This window comes from Tympanuchus pallidicinctus, unplaced genomic scaffold (assembly GCF_026119805.1).
Source record: "Tympanuchus pallidicinctus isolate F22 unplaced genomic scaffold, pur_lepc_1.0 scaffold5, whole genome shotgun sequence".
Taxonomy (NCBI): Eukaryota; Metazoa; Chordata; class Aves; order Galliformes; family Phasianidae; genus Tympanuchus; species Tympanuchus pallidicinctus.
Window position 1 is genome coordinate 57287816 of NW_026294769.1, and position 20471 is coordinate 57308286.

At 39.0% G+C, this 20471-nt stretch overlaps 1 protein-coding gene across 4 annotated transcripts in view; it reads right to left on the reverse strand.

Moving 5' to 3' along the window:
* Positions 1 to 335: 335 nt before the first annotated feature.
* The window catches only part of DPYS (dihydropyrimidinase), a 31012-nt gene continuing 10876 nt past the window's right edge, over positions 336 to 20471 (reverse strand). For 2 of the 4 annotated variants that reach the window (XM_052703948.1, XM_052703944.1), the window contains 6 exons: positions 15496 to 15652; positions 14074 to 14215; positions 13436 to 13578; positions 4246 to 4453; positions 1984 to 2074; positions 336 to 465 (listed from right to left, as the gene is read on the reverse strand). In XM_052703948.1, coding sequence (XP_052559908.1) covers positions 2000 to 2074; positions 4246 to 4453; positions 13436 to 13578; positions 14074 to 14215; positions 15496 to 15652 — 725 coding nt within the window. In that variant the 3' untranslated portion in view covers positions 336 to 465; positions 1984 to 1999. Of the gene's footprint in view, positions 466 to 1972; positions 2075 to 4245; positions 4454 to 13435; positions 13579 to 14073; positions 14216 to 15495; positions 15653 to 20471 lie in introns of all 4 variants that reach the window. The other 2 variants (XM_052703947.1, XM_052703945.1) reach the window with 2 other exon arrangements.

A 20471-nucleotide genomic window follows, 5' to 3' on the forward strand; every position in this document is an offset into this window, starting at 1 on the left:
AGCTCCAGGATCTGGTATGAGAATTCCTTGTGTCCCTAAATACAGAGATCTTTCTAATACATTAATTAGAGAATTAGGGTTCATAGGCTGTGACTGGATAATGTATGCCATGTGTTTAAAGGCTACTGTTCACTACTTTTACTGTACAGGTTAACAGACTCCCTTTAAAGATAAATATTAAGAAATATTGCCCCCAAATTTACCCACATTTAAGAATCTACAGACCTACTGCCATATTATAATTGCAATTCATATTTTAATATTATGTCATTTTCTAAAAAGTGTTTTCAAGCTCTACTAATAAAGTTTCTTTTAAAGAGAGATTGCAAGACAACTTTTATGCAGGAAGCGCAGTATAATGTTTATTGGTTGCAGTTGTTTCACATTGGCTCTTGAGAAGCTGGTTTTGAACTAAATGTGCACTTCTTCAGTGGAGACATCAGGGTCATTTTCATCTGCTTTTATCTACAGAAAAGAAAAAGACAATATGATGTGATCTTTCAAAAGAAAATCTCTGCTTTGTAATTTGTCTCTCTGAAAGGCAATAATGGAGAATGAGTGCTAGGAGCTAGAAAAAAAATGATTATTTCTCCCTCACTCTATTGCAGCTTTAGCCTTTACTCATCTCAATCACAAAAGCTTTCTCCCTTATGACAGAGGAAAACAAATAGCATGCATTCTCTTGCCTCTCCTGATCCCCTATACAAACTTCCCTCTGAGGGAAGTTTAAAATAATAATACAATAAAATGTGGAAAAACTAATTTAGCCCTCCCACCACCGTGGGTTTGTTCCTGCCCTCACATTAATTAGCACCAAGAACAAACACATTTTATGTGATGTGAGAACTGGGGCTTTACATCCATCTACTGGCAAATCATTTCTCGTGGTAGCAACCTCAGTGTAGGTACTTATACGTACCCAAAAACTCAGCCTGCCTTTTGTCATGCTTACTACCACTCACTATACCCCTGACCCGTATTAAGCAATGCCCTACAGTAGCAGACAAACATTTCAACTGCACTTGGTGTATGGCATCATCATGTTCCAGCTGTGCTGTCTGAAGTTATTTTATTATATTCTGAAGCATTTCTGCAACTTGTAAATGGTTAAAGACTGAGATGCTGTTGCCTAGCCTTTCTTGCTAGCTGCCTTATCCCATCCATATGCTGCATAGCCCTGATCCTTGCTATGTTCTTCTAAGAGTTCAACTCACTAAGCCATCTAAAAACTGGTCCAGAAAAATGAAGCTAATTGTTTTCTATTGGCTTCGCAAGAAAATCAACTCACAAAAAGATATACCAAGCACCAGAGCTTACATAATTCAAGGAATGTCAGTAACCAAGCAGTGTATTGTGGACACTGGTAAAGAAGGAGAGGGCAATGCTGGGCATAACTATATATCCTGTTAGCAGCACTGAGCTTAATAGCAGCTCAGCTGTCCATCAGACCACAGCTGTCTTTGACTTCAGCACTTCTACTGCATGAAGACAGATACTGTTATTTCAATACAGACTTCTCAGCTTCATTCAAACAGCTCAACTGATGGACATTTATTGTGTGTATGAAAGGAACATTAGAAAATCTGATTTTTCACATCAAGCTGCTCCTGTGTTTCCTGTAAAGTTGCAAGCTTAACATTTACACTTTGTACTCCTGGTGCTTGAAAAGGGATGTCCTACCTGAGCTCGACTTTTCTATGAGACTTAAAATTCATATCTCAGTTTAATGATCAAACTCCATTCTCTTCTCTCATAAGAAGTTTTGAAATTATGCTCTAATCAGAAAGGACCTCCATACGTAAGTTGCCACTCATTTTCATCAAATTCAAAGATATCACAACAGCTCCCCTTCCAAGAGAACTCATTTCAGACAAGACTGTCTCATGCCAGAAGGCCAGCTGCATTTTTCTTGGAATTGCAGGGAAGAATTAAGTAAAACAGTTTTCACTAATGAAGATAGGCAGTTACTTGCAGGAAGCAAACCTGAGGATTGCAGCTGTTAGCTTGGTGTGACAGGTGTTGCTGAGACCACGCCTGCATATGGTTCTCTCTTAACAGGAATTGGCTGACAGACCTGAAATAAAGCATTTCAAACTTTAAAATATTATTTTTCTTCTCCTTGCAATTGCTAACTGTACATAATGAGAACAGCAATCCTGAGATAGCCCAGCTTTGTATGTCATGTTACACAATGATTTCATCAAACTTCTCTCTTACAAAGGTTTAAAACTAAACTGTTCAGTTCTCAGCTTTCATCAGGAGGTAGTTCAGTCTGTTCAGGATTCTAACAAAGCAACTCTAAAACCATTTTTCTGACAAGAAGCTGACCATGTTCCTCCTCAATTTATTTATGCTTCTCCCTTCCTTAATCTAAACAGATCTCAGAATGGAAATATCCCAGAGATTGTGGCATATAAATAATCAAGACACGCTAAAACATGATCATAAATCAGCTATCTGCAGTATTTGGTTGTTTCTGTGTGTACATTTAATATTTTTTTCATCTACTTCAGGATATCTCAGAAGAGAAGATGTACAGCTCTCCAGAAGAGCTGACTCATTGCCCATTCACAGTGTAAACTTGTTCCTCATTACTGTGTTCACATTTCCCAGTGATGCTCTTAATACAGATACGAGTAAAGCGAACATCAAGGAAACAAAGCCACTCCTGCCCTGTGTGGCTTTCTACCATACACCACCTCAGGTGCTGACTACACAGAATGTTGAGCTGGTAGAAAAATCACTTCTGAAGTAATTTCCTTAACTAAAGCACTGCTATAGTTAAGGCAAAATTCTCCCAAGCTTCGATTGGAAATAGAAACCACAAAAGTCACTGAAGTCTTAGAATTCTGTGATTGCCAAATTTCTCATAAATTTTAATTTAGTTTTGATACTGCCCTTCCTTTCACACGGGATATAAAGCTTTACTAGCAATGCCAGGATCTGGGTTCACTAATAGTTATGCTGGAGGAAGAACTTAATAATCGTTTAGTTCTATTACTGGAAAAGGAATGCCCTAAGTCTTTTTTAGTGTAATGCCAGTACAAATCTGTTTCAGTGGCTAGCTTCTATAACCATTATATGGCATTTATATTGCACTGAAAGCTAAAGGAACTAACACTGCACAACAAAGGAAGTGCAATAATCATAAGCAGCTCTCATTAACAAAATATCAATCTTCAGTGTCTAGTGGATTAAACAGACTCAGAGGCACATAGAAATTTGTGTATCATACATATCCAAAGGGTTCTCAGAAAACCCAAACATGCATCATTTATTTACCATTTCTAGTTTCCATAGAAAAACTGTGTGCTCATGAAAGGGCTGCTCTGCCTATCCCTGGAAGTGTATCACACCTATTAGCTAGCAGACAGACCACCAGCTCCTGGGAGAGTATAGTGTTCAAAGGAAAACCTCAATGATTTTCACCCACCTTTCACAGTCCAGCAAGACAACAGTGGGATATAATGTATAGAATCATCTTGGAAGCATTTCTAAGAGTCATATCGTCAGAGACATTGATGTTTTCTAATTTAACTTCTAGATCCTGCAGTGAATTCTAATGATTCAGGTTGTGATTTTCAATTATGCTTAGTCTGGGTGCTTTTGAAAATCCTACCCATGATAAGCAACACTATGGCCTCAGAAAAATTCTTCATGAATGCCTGCATGGCAAATAGACACTGCACATTCAGTCTGCATTTATTTTTAATTTGTTTTTCTTTAAAAAAAGTCAGAAGAAGAGCTTGAACAATAAGTTTGGTCCAGCAGAGTGTTTTGCACATGTTCAGCTTTTAACATATTCTTGCTGGAAGAAAGCTAAGTGTTCAATATTCTACAGGGCTTAACTCTAAATATTCGATCTGTTCCTCCAGTATAGGTTTTATTCCTGTGTAAAATGCCTTTGTGATTTTCAGGGAAAATAGTGGTGAAATCTAGCAAGTAGTCAGACCGCCTATTTGCAAAATATTTTGGCCAATTTTATTGCAGGTGGGATTTATTTTAAAAAGTACCTAGACTTTGTCTACAAGCTCTATAGACTATCCTGAGAGCAGGAACTAATCTATGATATTTCTCTGTAATATGAAGAACAATAAAAATTGATTCCTTAGTTTAATTTCCTCCCACCTCGGTGGATTTTGATTAGTAAGCGAAATTGCCATTGAATCCCCAAACCTCTGTTCCCAAGAGCTTGTTATCCTCATGTTCTAGGAAGCGTTACAGAGATTTATTATTTTAATTAACCTCCTCCCGCTGCTTGACTCGTTCATAGACATATGGAGGAAATGGCGGACGAGAGACGTATTTGCCTTGTCCTGCTGTGACATTGAAAACTCCGTCATGATAAACCACTTTGCCTCTTGAAATTGTTGCAACAGGGACTCCATGACAGACCATTCCTTCAAACACATTGAAGTTGTTGGCCTGGTGATGTGTCTTTGCAGATATTGTCCTGGGTTTACAAAACAAAACAACCACAAAAATTACTATGACCCTTGCATTATAAAATTGTAAGGAATTGATAGAGGAAGATTTAGTAGCATTATTAAGCTATGACATTGGAGAGTACATCATGGAATAGCTGTAAAAATAGAATAGAGCATTAACATTTCATTGAACAGTAATTGCATTTCAAAAGAATAAAGAGGGAGTCAAAAGGACAGAACTTTGCAGCCCTGAAACACAAAATTTTCCACTGTAAAGAGATCAGCATAAAAAAAAAAAAAAAAAAAAAAAAAAAAGAGACAACCAACAGGTTATAATATTTTATTTGGATACCATGATTGAATTCTGCCTTATCAAGGAAATATCTATGCACAATAAGGTCAGAAAAAGCTCTGCCCTCTTAGCTGGAATGACTTGCAATTTAAAGTTTGAAAGGTACGGCTGCAGTGTTTCAAAGACTGAAACGCACAAATAAGGCAAAGACTATTTAACTGGAAATTCAGTAGATGGTAATGAATTTTGGTAACTCCTAATTGTGAATTGGTTTGATCCAGTGACACACAGCCTAAATATCTCTATGCTGTCAAATAATAATCACACTCCTACATACCTTTTCTCCAAAGGCACTAAGCAAATATAACGTTAGATCTCAACTATATCAATCTGAGCTACAGTATTATTGCTTTGTTAATACATAGACTGCATTCTTTACTTTCAGAATTTTTCTAGCAAATTTCTCTAACCCTAACTGGCTACATGAAAGTCAGACTCAATGCTTGAGATGACACTGTATTTGGAAGTGCAGGCTCCTTTACTACCTATTTTATCTACTAAGCTATTTATTATGTACTGTGTCTAAAATGGTCACAAGATTTTGAAACGTAACATCTGCTTCCAATCTTAAAATTCATTTATTATTTTAATTTAGAAAGCTTATATTTTAGTTGCTATCTGTAATTACTGAAAGGAGGGATGTTTTTTGTTGATCATTCAGAATTTTCCATAATGAGTGTGTATGTAGCAAAAAAGCCCGTTGTGAACATGTAGCACTATTACTATCTCAGACATGAAGTCAGAGGTCCCTTGTATTCACCAATCCTATGAATACCTGTTGAACAAGCTTATCAGTAGGTATCATAACAGCCCTGCAAAGAGCTGGTGAACATCTTCCTCTGATTACATTACACATGTGGGTCCAACTGATAGAACAGTAAGTAAGAACTACTATCATACAATTATCCTTAGCATTCTCTGGGCATACCTCGTATCTATTTGAAGGCAAGTGCTGGGACATAAGAAGAAAAATGGAAAAAGTACTTGAGCAAACGATCAGAAAAATAAGCAAGATCCTTCAGTTCAGCAAACAAGCTGTTTAAACGTTCTAGAGAAGGACCACTGGAGGTAAACATGCCTCAAAGACATGTATGTCCTTCATTAAAATATAGAAAACTAATAAAGTTAGTGCATTTGAAAGAAACATCCATTCATACACGTAAAACTTGCAACATGAGAAAATAGATTTCCCAGAGCTTCTCTCAATGACAAACTTGCATATAATTAATTTCCAACTCTTCTCTTGAAACAAAACTTTGATCATGCTACCCTTTCTGAAGGTTCAGTGCAATCTAGCTTATGGAGCTCACCAAAATTCACTTATGTTTAGGTTTTTAATGGAAGTGAAAGTTTCAGGTAGAAAGTCAGCAATGAATTAAAACAAAGACAGTATGCTTGGATCTGGAGCTCACATCTCAAACACCTTATGCAATACACTGTTCAATGCTGTATCAGCCATCTCAGTAACAAGCAGCTTGCTAGAAAGCTTGGTGAAATTCCAGTATTTGCTTGAAACTGAATGCTACTGTTCCTCAGTTAATGGCAAGAGCATCTGAAATAATTAATAATCTGAGAAAGTAGATTGACATCATAGTGAAATAGAATGTAATAGTTACCTCCAATGTCCCAAGTGATGTCTGAGACAAGATGTCATTCAATGTGAGAAAGCAGATTCTGAGTCTAGGCTTCAAAAATTTGAATGGCAATTTTTTTTTATCAATTCCATAAAATTCTCTAGTTCTTGCTATAAATTACAGAGGTTCTTGTTGTAAATAACTTTTCCTCAAATGGAAACAGAGATCAGAATGATTACTTCAGGATTTTAAATAATATTCTTTATGAAGAGGATATTGCAAAGACATCAGGCTCTGTTTTTTCTTCCTACTTATATCAGTGTTTTTATGTAATTCACTTCAGATGGTTTTGATACATCTGCCTTGCAAACAGGTTTCAGGCAATAAATTAAAAAAATGATATTCCCCAAGAACCAAAGACAAAGACTTACTTCTGAGATTGTCCTTTATTTTCAATCCAGTGCATCTATCCAACCAATTTATAGTCAAAAAGCAATTCTTCTATGGCCAAAGAGCAATTTGCAGACTTTGCAATTCAGCATGTGGTAACCTTGTACTTACTTATGTTCTATGGGAGGAAGGGCTTCTCAGCCATTCTTAGAATATAACATCTAAATCAACCAGAAACAGAAGTTTGAAACTTAGGAAAGAGCATCAGATAAGACTAATGCTCCAGTGTGAAAGGTTGTAAAGCTGTAGTGCAATATTCAAGAAAGTACAGGCAGTCCACCCAAAAGCTATGCACTTCATAAGACCTGAAGCTTTGTAAAAATTTAGAATTACTAGATGGCAAGTCGGACACAATCCAGGAGCATCACAAACATGTCTTAGCCCACATCAGCACCTGAAATACTGAACAGTGAGTTACAGCCAAGCAAGGAGGCCATCCACATGAAGGGAAGCAAACATGACATTAGGGTAATCTTCTACATCTCATAATACATAGGAAATGAAGCTATATTGGCTCAGTGAAGGTGGATCCATTAGATTAGAGTGAGCTCTAGGACCTAAACTTCAACTGATGTAAGGATTTTATCTGTGTTGTTTTCAAGAGGGGGGCATAAGAAGCTGAAGAACATAATTAGTTCCAGTGGAAACTGGATGCAGACCTCACATAATTTTCTTTAAATACTCTAGGCACAGGAATACAAAGGGATTCTGTAGCCAACAGCCCTTAGGCAAGAACAAGTGTTGAACACCTCATCAGAGTGGAGGGACACAGATTTTATAATTACTTAAGTGAAAACATAGTAATAAAAGGCAGCTAAAATGATCTGAATCCATTTCTGAAAACTGCTTTGCCAACAGCTCCTATAGAAAACCAACTTACGTTAAAGGAAGTACTTGAGATGTAAGCAACTTCTCTGAGTGCTTATAATGAAATGTCTTGAAACTTTTCAGAGCTGAGCCCAGTTTTCTGAGGCTAATATCAGCCTCTGCAATTTGCTCCTTCACATTACTTCAGCTGCCTTCACACTGCCATGTCGTTAACTTCCTTTCCTAAAATCTAGTCAAAAATGCATTTCTGGTTCATCTTCCTGTGCTGTGCTGAGGCACTGTTTATTTATAAAGATAAGTAAACTGGACTTCGTCAAAGAGACAGTTTTACTACAAAGAAAAAAAAGAAGTAAACAGCAGAAAAAGAAGAGATCTATGTGGATTAAAAAGCTGAGAATCTATTTTGTATTACGTAGTTGTTATAACTGCACATACAAATTGCATCCCAAGCTGCTTACAAATATGCCTAAATAAGCAGTCTTTCAGTAGTTGTAGGAAGTGAGAGGATCTGTGGATAAAATAAAGTTGCTAGAAGGAATAGGAAGTAAATGATTAGGAGCTCTTTGTCACAGTGGCATATCTGAGGGACAGGATCTTTATTTTATGCATTCTTTTCTCTTAAGATGCTCCACTTTAAGATGGGCAGAGAATGACAACAAAATGATTTTTCTGATTATGGTAAGCAACTAATTTGTCAACAATACCATCAGTCTACTATCAATCACTCCAAGGGAGAACTGTCAAATTGTATGATGGGCAGGAGGGAAACAATGATGAGAAATTAAGCTTGCAAGAAAGGATAGAGAGGAGAATAGAAATGAGTCTATACAGTGACTAAAGCAGACCTGGGCATAGTTCCTGGAGAGAAAATGATAAGCTTATATGAGGAAAAAATGAGAAATAATCTTTTGTTTCTTGGTAACTTTGCTAAGATTCAGTTCACTAAAGAGAGCAGTTGACATTTGGTGAGACAGCAAGTTACTAGGGAAACATACATCTTGCTCTCTCATAGAGGTTTATTTTGTTACAGTTCATAGAATCACAGAGTCACTACAGTTGAAAAGATCTCCAGAGATGATCCCACTCCATGCACTGGGCAGGATCAGCTACAGCAGGTTGCTCAGGGCTGTGCCCTGACAGGCTTTGAGTATCACAAAGGATGTGGACTTCAAAATGTCTACTGGCAAACAATCTGATCTGCTTTGTACCTATACATTCTTTCTCCACGCTCCCTAGATTGGAGATCACAGGTTTTGACAGGAAGTCTGGGATTCTAGGGAAGTTGCATACATTCATGTATGTGCAGGCTTGTACTTGTGCAAAGAATATGGAGCTACTGAAAGTGCTGGAACATGCTTGTCCTATGCATACGTATTTGTGTGCTACATTAATTCATTTTGCCTAATTCAGTCCAGATGAGATTATCCATTTGCTCAGCATTCAATATTATGATCATTCATCAAAAGAACAAGACAGACACAGCATTATTTATTCTAATCATCAATGAACATTGTTGTTTTTCTTTTCCTCTTGCATTGCATGAACAATTACAGGCAGTAGTTTGGGATAGAGTCCTTAAATGTTGTTTCTTGTCCCCGCTTAACTCTGAGGCTGAAGACTTTGACTACAAATGGGACAGTCATAAGCTGCAGATATTGGTTCTAACAAATGCAAAACATTTATCCATGAACGTATCTATATACAAGCAGAGGCAAAGGGGGAAAAAAATGCCAGCAGACTGGGCCACTATGATTTCTTGCTGATTTGCAGCCAGTGACTGTTTCCTGCAAAATGCATTAACAAACACTGGAAATGCGGGTTAGAAACCTCTAGTTATGTCATAGCTGGTAGGTTACAAAACTAACAACTTATTTTCCTCCCTCTCTTTCTACCTCAGGTCTCCTGCATTCCCTATTACCTGGGCATCCCCTGCAGTGGCCGTGCATCTAGGACTGCAGCTGTCACCGCTGGGCTCGGCATTGAGCCCAGCTTCCTTGGTACACGCTGGGCATGCCAGAGGGCCACTCCAGAGACAAGGAGAAAGAGTTGAGAGACTACTGCCTGCATAACCCTCTACGTCTACATTCAAAAGTGACCCAACTTTTAGGCTGTACTAGCTAAGTGGAAAATCAATGGTGAGGAAAGCTTCCTAGACAGCATGCTGTTATAACAAAGTGGCTTGATAATTTAACTGGACTCAATTAAGGCCCATATGATATTTTTTTCTACCTATGCTTTTCAAATTTTGTTCTGATCTTGCCTGCATGGCCTGACCCAGGGTAAGCAATTTGCAAGGCTCTGACAGGCTGCAGTTAGTTTATGGAGCCTTGCTAGCATCCAGGAGCTGAATATCTCTTCCAAGATTTAGCACCTTCTTTACAGGTGATGCTCAGCTCTTTCCACCGTCTGAATTGGGTACTCAGTATTTAGATTCATTGTGGAGCACTTCTGACACAAGCCCTAGAGATTTTGTATTCTTGCTTCCAAATGGCAAAGGTATCAGCTATAGAAGACACTGGCTTGCTGTCAGGTTTTTCCAGCAGTTGTCACAAAAAAATTCCTGTGTGCACTGGCTGTACTTGGGATGCTGAGGGCGTTGATGCCCACAAGGTGACTGATGTTTGGTAGCACATAGCTGCAGTAAACCAGTTGGTCCCTTCAGAATTTGTTCTAAATATGACATGTGTATAAGAAAGCTAAGAAATAAGCCTAACCTTGCAGAGCTCACAACCCATCTTTTCTAACGCAGTTTCTAATGAATTTGTACATTTCAAGTGTTTCTTTGAAACACACCACCAAATCTGGTAATTTTCATACATTTTCTGCAGAAATTACCAGCAAATCCTGCAGAAATAGGCCAGTCACTGTATGATACCTGTAAATAAAGCCTCAGCAAAAGCAGCAGAGTGCTGCAAGTAGAGCCTTGAATTGCAACTGCTTCCAGTTTGCAAAGCTGTCATACTGAATTCACCAGGCTTTTACAACCTAGAAAAGGAATGTCCTGAATGCCCAGATTGTACCCATCATCTTGCTATTGGGCAATGATGTGGAAGGCAAAAGGCAGCTGATTTTGCAGGAATTTAAGATTTTCTATTTTGAAAAGCTTCACTCATAAAGTGACTTCAGAATTCTCTGCCAGAATACGGCAACACCATACCAGTTCTTCACAGCAATGTTTCAGCAATTGCCAAACTATCTGAACTACTATCAGCCAGCCAGCATTTTAAGACTACAGAAATACAGCATCGAGCCAGAACTGTAAAATGACATTTTCCTATCTTGAAAGATTTAGATCTACAGATGTGAAAAATAGTTACCATCAAAACAGGAAGTTACCATCCTCTTTTGCTAGAAAGAGGAACAAGCCTATTGTGAAATCAAAATCTAATATCCAAATGCAACAAAAGCATATGAGACTGCAGGTTGTGTAATATCTCAAATGGTTTAAGTCCGTTAGCTAGATCCTTTTTTTCTGTCTGGCTGTTTGTGCCCTCTTCAGGATTTATAGAGAAATGAATAGACGAGCTCAAGATTTATTTATACTTACCCATGGAGTTCACACAATGGTACTTGCACAGTGGCTTGTTCTCAGAAAAGCCAAAGGGATAAACAATGGGAAATGTACAGATTGGGAGGATGAATAAAAGCAAAAAGGTTGATTCAACTTAAAATCAGCTTGCTCAGTAAAAAAATACAATTTAATTTCTGAAAAACTATTTGAAGAAAAACTGCACTTTCAAAGCTGCAATGGGCAAAAGTTATAAGAGAACTATCAGGACAGTGAAGGGAGGCAGAAGGAACGGCCGGGAAGCAAAAGATAAGTAATTTTAGGAGCTGACAAAGCACCTTGAGAACAATGTCATAACTCCACTTCTAGTCCCATTTGTCCCCAGGCAGAGCAGAAGTGAACTCTAAAATAAACCTTCAGGGTTTTTTTTTGTTGTTGTTGTTTTTTTTTTTTAAATCAGAGTTTATAGCACCACTGTCCTGAAAAATCTCATTGCTAGGATCCAAAATATGCTTGCTTAACATGCCAGGAGGCATAATGCACATGAGCTATTTAATACCCAGCAGCAAAATCTCTCTGACCCAGCACAGGGCAGGACTCTGTGTTGATTGACACTCTTGAGACTTCTGCTGGTATTTACAGCTTTTTGTGGGACTTCTGAGTAGTTAGTTCCAAGTCCTCAATCTTTGCAACCTGAAACACAGATTGCTTTTCCGTGTCACTCTGTGTGGTTTTGCTATTCATGAGTACATTGAAATGCCTGAAATTCAGAAACCAGAAGATAAGTCTAAAGAATTGTGTATATGTAAGGTAAATCCAGGCTTAGGGCTTTTTACCTCCATTTGCTTTCTGAGCCTCAGATTTATCTACTTGTGCTTCCAAAGTTTGCTTTACAATCAGAGAAGTCTTCAAGTCTGTTTTTTAAAAACAAAGGCTGAAAATCTATTGCAATTTCTTGGTTAAAACAGCTCAAGTTTTAGGAACTCCAAACACTGTGATCTCTTGATGAAAACTGGCAATGCTGTTATCATGTCCAGCACCCCAAGAAGCTCAGCTAGGATTTGTGATTGCTTTCTCATATGGATTTACTCACTGTTTAGATTGACATCAGTGAAGGAATTTCAACTCAGTGAAGGGTCAGTGTGTATGCTCGTGCTGCTTACTGAAGCTAAGCCTGACACCAAAGCACCTGCCTGGTACACATCCTGATCAGCTGCTGGTATGTGCAATGGCTGAATGTGGTCAGACTTTGTACTCAACTGCTTAATGCCTGCAGATTTAAGATGACCTGCTTGGAGGTCAGACAGTGGAGGTGCACTCACACAGCCCATAGGCATCTCAGCAGATATTAGCAACTTCCAAAGGCAAGCTGCATCTGACAGCTTGCTCCCAAACCACTTTCATGTAGTTTAGACTGCTTTTATACCAAGGTTGGGCATAAGAGCCAAGTGAAACATTCGAGAGATACCTGAGATACTTACAGTAGCCTGATTATGGATTTGGCTCTTGGTGTGAATAGATCTGAAGACAGGAATCAGCTCTATTACACAGATTGTGCTGTGTTTGATTTGAGGCTCTCAGAAAGACAGTGGATGTCTTTTGAAGCATGAATGTACCATGGCATCAGGCCATGCAAGGCAAGAGATTGGCATATCTTTTGTGCTTCTGTTGCTGGTGTAACAAGTTCTACTTAAGCAGACTTACTGGGCACAAAGTCAGAAAGCTCCTTAAGTACAAGCACATACAGCTTGAGCTTCAGAACTAGGCTCACTTACAGCTTTACCACTGTATTTGTTCTGCTAGCTAGGAAGGAGATGTTAACAGGTCAGGACCCCATACTAATGATTCTGACCACCTCTGAATATGTTTGAAATAGCTGTAAGCTCAAAACACAAGCTTGTGATGGATCACTCTGCAGGAACACAGGCTTCTCTCCCTGCTTTTTGTGGTGGAAGGGAGCTAAACATAGTCAAGCGCTTAACAGTTACTCTAAGATCCAAAAGTGGTTATTTTTACTCTTAGGATACCATGCCCTGGTAGTATAATGTATGGATCTTGTTATTTTCGTGCTTCGTCAGCAATTTGGGAGATTTTTTTAAGGCCATCTAGAGATCAAGGATCTCTACTTATAAACACTACTGCAGGAGTCAAATAAATAACTTGAAAATAATTCACACGAAGTACGGTTGAAAAAACACCATAATCTCTCCCCAGAGGTTTATTGCTACACAAATGGATTGAGGTACTTTTTTCCTGCAGAGCATCTGGATGGAAGGAAACAACTTCCCCTACATACCTTGTAGCTTCAGGATCCCAAATTACGATATCTGCATCAGAACCCACAGCAATTCTTCCCTTCTTCGGATAAAGGTTAAAGATCTTTGCTGCATTTGTGCTGGTAACAGCTACAAATCTGTTTTCGTCCATTTTTCCACTGTACTGAAAGAAAGTACACAAAAGTAAACTCACTGTTTTTTAAACAAGGAATATAAAAAATATTTGTGTTGATGAAAAGGTTGATCTCTACCAAAATCACAGCAGCACATCAATTTACTGATGAGTTTAAAAGAAATAAAAATAACTATTTGTCTCTGGTGCACACATTAAAAGGCACTTTCACCAAATATGGAATATGATGACTTTGTGTCAGTTTACCTCATAATAAAAGGGAAAAAAAGACAAATTTAAAGCTATAGTCATAGTTCATAGTCAACTGGAATCAAATTTCTTAGCTGGCTTCTGAATCTGTAGTTCTGCTGAGCAGTTTCCTCAGGAGACACAACATTTCGCAGGTATCTTGTTTTATGAAAACTGTGTTATCACATATCCTGTGATAAATACCTTTGATAAATCTGAGAAGCTAATTATACTGAGACAGTGTATTTTGTTGGAGACACCAATTACTTCCATGTTCAGACATCTTGATTTACTTACAACGCCTTTTTCCCACACTACTGACATCCTGTCTTCCACTCCATTCAGTCCATTAGGGATTTTGGTGAAATCATCCTTTCCAAGAGCTTTCTGGCATGTGTCAAAAGTGCAGTTGTCAGTCCCTACCACAGACAGGTCATCACTGTGGAGAAACAAAGTTAATTATGAATTGGAGCATGTGTCAGACAGTGTTGCATAGGAAAATCTTTTGCAAGGCTGGGTAGACACATCCAACCATCCTTCCTGCAAAGAGAAACTGAAAACATCCTGTCAGCCTGTCTTTAACCCATCCTCCAAGAGTATCTTCACAGTGACTGCCAGTTTCTCTTCCAAAAGTCCTCAGATAATACCAAGGATAGAAAAAACACTCTTAGTTATGGATATATGGATATATGAATATGCCACAGGTGTTCCACAAATGGAACGCTATCTTTTTTTGCCCAGAGCAAAATTTCCATCCCCACTTAGAACAATTTCGGACTGTCATTCCACATATCCCGTGAATCATAGAGTATCCTGAGTTGGAAAAGACTCAAAAGGATCATTAAGCCCAACTTCTGGTTCCACACATGGCCATTCAAAATTCAATCCCTATATCTAACAGCACTGTCTAAGTGCTTCTTGAACTCTGGCAGGTTTGGTGCCACGACTACTGTTGTGGAGGGCCTGTTCCAGTGTCTGACAACCCCCTTGGTGAAGAACCTTATCCTAATCCTCAGCCTAAACCTCCCCTGACACAGATCCATGTTGTTCCCTCTAAGTTACCCCAGATTTGCACAACCATCAACCACATTTTGTGGCTCTGAAGGACCATAGAAGCATTTGAGTTGGAAGGCACCTTCAAAGCTCATCTAGTCCAACTCCTCTGCAATAAACAGGGACATCTACAACTAGATCAGGTTGCTCAGAGCCCTATCCAGCCTGACCCTGAATGTGTTTTGGGATAGAGCATCCACCACCTGTTCCTAATTCCTTCTGAAGCAAATGTAATGAAGTGAAATATATTTATCTGCTTTCAGAAAACAGTGGGCTTAATTTTCATGTAGTATCCAAATTTCAGATGAAACGCTGAGTTGATAGCAATGCCCAGAACCTCTAATTGTGACATCTTTTCACAAAATTTCCACCAACGTACAGCCTTGCTGTTCTCCTGTTTTACTTTCTGCTTCAGTACTAGCAAGACAAGGCTTACTGACTAAAATCAAGTGAGGACAGAAAGTCACAACAGTTCCGAGAAACAAAATCTGAGCAGTTTCTAATTTCTGTAACATTTATTTTTTTTTAATCTTTTTTTTTTTAATCTACGGTTTCACCTTCCATTTCACCTTCCTGATAATTCTGTACCTAAAATATCTCCAGGGAAACAGACAGAATTTGCTGAGTATTTGTGCAACAGCTGTCAGTGTTTGTTCATCTGCTTACTTGGCCAGTAAGTTCATGAGGAAATCCGGAGTAGAAGGATCTGGACTGAGTGGAGGTGACATCACATGTGCTGCAGCATGAGCCCAGTCTTCATTCCAGTAGTTGGTACCATCGATGCCAAGACCAGCAGCAATAGGCTCCCCGTAAACCACCTTTCCTAAAAGCACGTAAAGCAATTGTATCATCACCAAGTTACACAAAAATGAATTTCTTGTATTTCCTCTGTTTCAGAAATTTTTGGTGGTGATATATTTGAATTTGAATGAATATTTCAAATTAAACATCAATACATGGAAGAACATAGTAAACTAAGATTAACTAAGCTATAACACAGCATCTCTCTTCTGAATATTCTGCTGGTGATTTCCCAATATATTTTCTCATAAGACCATTGCTTTGGAAAGCTTTTTAATTAAATTGTTGACAGATATATTATAATGGGTTTTACAGTGTTTTCTAGGCACTTGATTGAGATTTCAAAAGGAACGCAGTCCTGGGTTGCATTAATTATGTTCAAGATCCATGTATTTCTTTCTGTTTGATGTTCTGAAATTATTGACTATGTAACAATGTAATTTAGCATATACAGCAAAAACAGACCTTGCAAGATGTTATTTTTAACTTTCAGACTATAAATGCAGGCATGCTGACCAGGAAGAACAACAGAGCATCAGGTATAAATTTTAAAAATATAAAAACATTTCCAAATTAAAAACCATAAATACTTTAATTTTAAAAGTTATTTTCCAAACTTTATCTGTGTGTGGCATAGTATTCTAGGTTTCTCATATGAGGACTGCAATCTAAACAAGCTGTTAGCCTTTGGATAGAGCTAATATAATTTAAGTATTTTTTCCTCCTAGGAAACATGGGCTTGAAACCCATTAGAAGAAGGGAGATGAAACAAGATGTTTTCCTCCTTTAGGAGTTGATTCAGCCATGTTACTGTTCTGTGGGCATAGCAGATAATGCCACTAACCATTATAGTTTCCAAAACATCAGAGCAATCCGGAGCCTCATGCACCCACTCCTAGGCTGCTTGGTGCTTGTTAAAGGCAGCCTTTGCCAGATCCTGGCAAGAGTTTTCTGCTGCCCCTGCTCTTCACAGACAACAGTTACCTTTCTGTGGACCTTATATTTCACTCTAGTGACTAGGGGCAATTTTTGTTAAAACTATCTCTATGTTATCTCAGCAAGAGTTCAGATGGCCACTGTTCTGTTACTAGATAGTGTTCTTTTTCTGGTGTTCTGCTGAGGCATTTATCTTTACTACTGGAAAACAACAAAGCAAACCACTGCAATTTTTTCTCCATGCATTAAGTTCTGGTATTTCTGTAAGCTGCTACGCTTGCACAAGTAGCTTCTGAGGAGCTTAGTTCTTGTCAAAATGCTTCCTACTGCAGTAGTGCCATTGCTTGACCTTTCTATGCTAGACTTGTAAAAAAAGTCACATACCATTTCTAAAATATTAAAACCTACAGTTCTACAGTTACTTCTACAAGGTTTCAAGACCTGCACTGGCATTACCATACTGTACATTTATTCCAAGACTACAGTAGCATGCCATGACCTACATACTTTCTCTGAGCATAATTAATTTGCTATATCTAACTCATCATGCTCTGACATGCTGAACTGATGTTCTGATGCCTTGGCTTGGAGCATTCTAAGCTTCCAGTCCCATTTATTTGCACCACCATAAGTTTTTTGGACTAAAAATCATGATTTAAACAGTTGTTTTTGAAAACCTTATTTTCAAAACCAAAAGCACTGAATGTGAGGCTATCCACTTAAGCAATATAGACACCCAGTGAATGAGGAGGTTTGAGCTGGATTTGTGTTTTTCTAATTCAGAGCTGCAGCAGGAATGAGGGAGATCTTGGGCTTTCTTTGGGCAATTCTGAACACAGTATTTGAGGACAGGGTGTCACAGTATAGATATATACTCAAAAAGTCCAGCATATATACACAATGCAGGATGATGCAACAATGTTCACACTCTTGAAGGATATCAGACAGGCAAAAAAAAAGAGTAAAATTAGAATCTTAATTTTAGGAAAGCCAACTTCCAGCTCTTCAAAGAGTTATTCAACAAAACCCTCTGGAAATCTGTCCTGAAGGAAAAGGGAGCAGAGCAGAGCTGGTAGATCTTTAAGGAAGCTTTCTTTAGCTCTCCATCCTGAGGTATAGGAAATCAGGAGAGGACAGCAAGAGACCTGCTGATCAAACTGGAGACCAAAAAGAAAATGCACAGGCAGTGGGAGCAGGGACAGGTAACCTGGGAGGAGTATAGGAATAGTGTAGGGACAGGTCAGGAAGGCCAAGGCCCAACTGGAACTGGACTTGGCAAGGGGCACAAAGAAGGATAAGAAAGACTTCTATAGGTACATCACTCAGAAGGAAGGTGTTCCTCACCCAGTGAGCAATACAGGCAGGCTAATAACAATCGACAAGGAGAAGGCTGAGATAATAACCTTTTTGCCTCAGTCTTCACTAATGACTGCTCTACATGCAATCCTCTAACAGATGGTTCAAATGGTGGGAACTGAGGGAGCCAGTTCTGCTGTAAGTAAAGAACAGGCTCCTGCTGTAAGCAAAGATCAGGTTTGCAACCACTTGAGGAACCTGAATGGCTATGGGTCTTGATGAGATGCACTCCACAATCCAGAGGGAATTGGCTGATGTAGCTCTCAAGCCACTCACAATGATATTTGAAAAGTCACGGTGGTCAGGTGAAGTCCCTGGTAACTGGAAAAAAGGCAATGTCACATACATTTTTAATGGATACAAGATGAGTAGAAAGGATGACTCAGGGAACTACCGACCTGTCAGTCTTATCTCAGTGCCAGGGAAGATCATGGAGCAGATCCTCCTGGAAGCTGTGATAAGGCATACAGAAGAGAAGGATGTGATATGAGATAACCAGCATGGCTTCACCAAGTACAGGTTCTGCCTGACCAACCTTGTTACTTTTTCTGATGTTGTAACTTTATCAGTGGACAAGGGAAAAACTGCAGATGTAAACTATTTGGACTTCAGCAAGGTCTTTTACATGGTCTCCCGTAGTTTCTTTCTCTTCAAATTGGAAAGATATGGTGGACTGTTCAATGAATGAGAAACTGGTTACAAGATCATAGCCAGAGAGTGGTTGTCAATGGCTCTCTGGATGGAGATCTGTGAAGAGTGGTGTCTCCCAGGGGCAGTACTGGGACCAGTGCTCTTTAATATCTTCGTCAATGATAAGAACAGTGGGACTGAGTGCACCCTCAGCAAGTTTGTGGCTGACAGCAAGCTGTGTGGTGTAGTCAATGTGCTCGAGGGACGGGATGCCATCCACAGAGACCTAGACAGGCTCGAGCAGCAGGCCCTCTTCTTCCCCTGTTCCAACATCTCCATGTCCTTCTTATGTTGGGGGCTCCGGAGCTGGACACAGTAATCCAGATGGGGTCTCACAAGAGCAGAGTAAAGAGGCAGAATCACCTCCCTCGACCTCCTGGTCACACTTCTCTTGATGCAACCCACAATACAATTGGCCCTCTGGGCTGCAAGAGCACATTGCCAGCACATTCTGAGTCTTTCATCAACTCACACCCCAAAATCCTTGTCCTCAGGGATGCTCTCAAGCCGTTCTCTGCCCAACGTGTATCTGTGCTTGGAACTGCCCTCAATCAGGTGCAGGACCTTGCACTTGGCCTTGTGAGGTTGGCATAGGCCTACCACTCAAGCCTGTCCAGGTCCCTCTGGATAGCATCCCTTCCCTCTAGCGTGTCAGTTGCATTACTCAGCTTGGTGTTGTCTGCAAGCTTGCAGAGGGTGCACTGAATCCCACCGTCCACATTGCCTACAAAGATGTTAAATAACATTGGTCCCAACACCAATCCCTTCTCTTTGCAGGAAAGTTGAACTAGATGACCTTTAAGGACCCTTCCAACCCAAAGACTACTATGATTCTATAACAATATATTCTATATTAACCTAGTAGACTTTTGACAGAAAAATCAATGGAAAGCAGAATGTGTCTGTGTCTGTGATCTCTCCTAACTGCAACAAGATGAAGAAACTTTCATACAAAGCAAACCTGAACTAAACAACATTAGGTCATAGCTAAAAATGACAAACATAATAACAGTAGAAAGGGAATATATGCTCACTTCCATAAATCATTTCTTACATTATTTCCATTATATCCAAACAAAATTACATCCTCAAATTCACAGCCATTTATACTGAGTTGATTCAAACTCATGTACCAGAGCTGATAATATTTCTGAAGTCAGAATTTGAACATCTCCCCTTGTTGCCATGAGACAGAAGGAGTAGAAGCAATTTCTGCAAGTGACTTTCGAGTATGAACACTGCAGCTTCAACAGACTGTATCTGAACACTTCACTGACAATTTCTTGCATTTCATTTGGACTATGACTAGTCAGACTGACGGGTGCAATAATGCAAAGATTTTGCTAAAGCAAAACCCAAATAGCAAGGGAATTCCACATTAAGGCTCTTTTAACCCAACTGGCTTCTGCCTATAGACATAAAATTGGAGTAATGCAGTAATATATTGAATCCTTCCTCTTGTTATGTCTTTCTGCATTCAATAAAAACAGTAAGCAGATAGTGTTATGTCATTTGGTCTTTCTGACACTCTGAAATAGCTGGGAAATAGCTGTAGTGACTTCTTTGTTAGACATAAAACTGACTGGAAAGAGCTACATTCACATAAATTAGTTTCAAATAAAGAAGAACACACAATTGTAATCTCTTCTAACACCTTTCAGAATTCAAAAAGAGCTACAATCTTCAGAAACAACTACTAATATTTAAAGGCTTGTAAAACTGGTCCTTGTGTGTTTGCTTCAGTAAAATTTTCAGAAGGACTGAAGATAAGGTCACATGGGGCAGAGGTACTCACTTGATCAGCTACAATCTGATAGAGGTGGGAATGCAAAGCAGAGCTTAATGGCACAGGCATATCG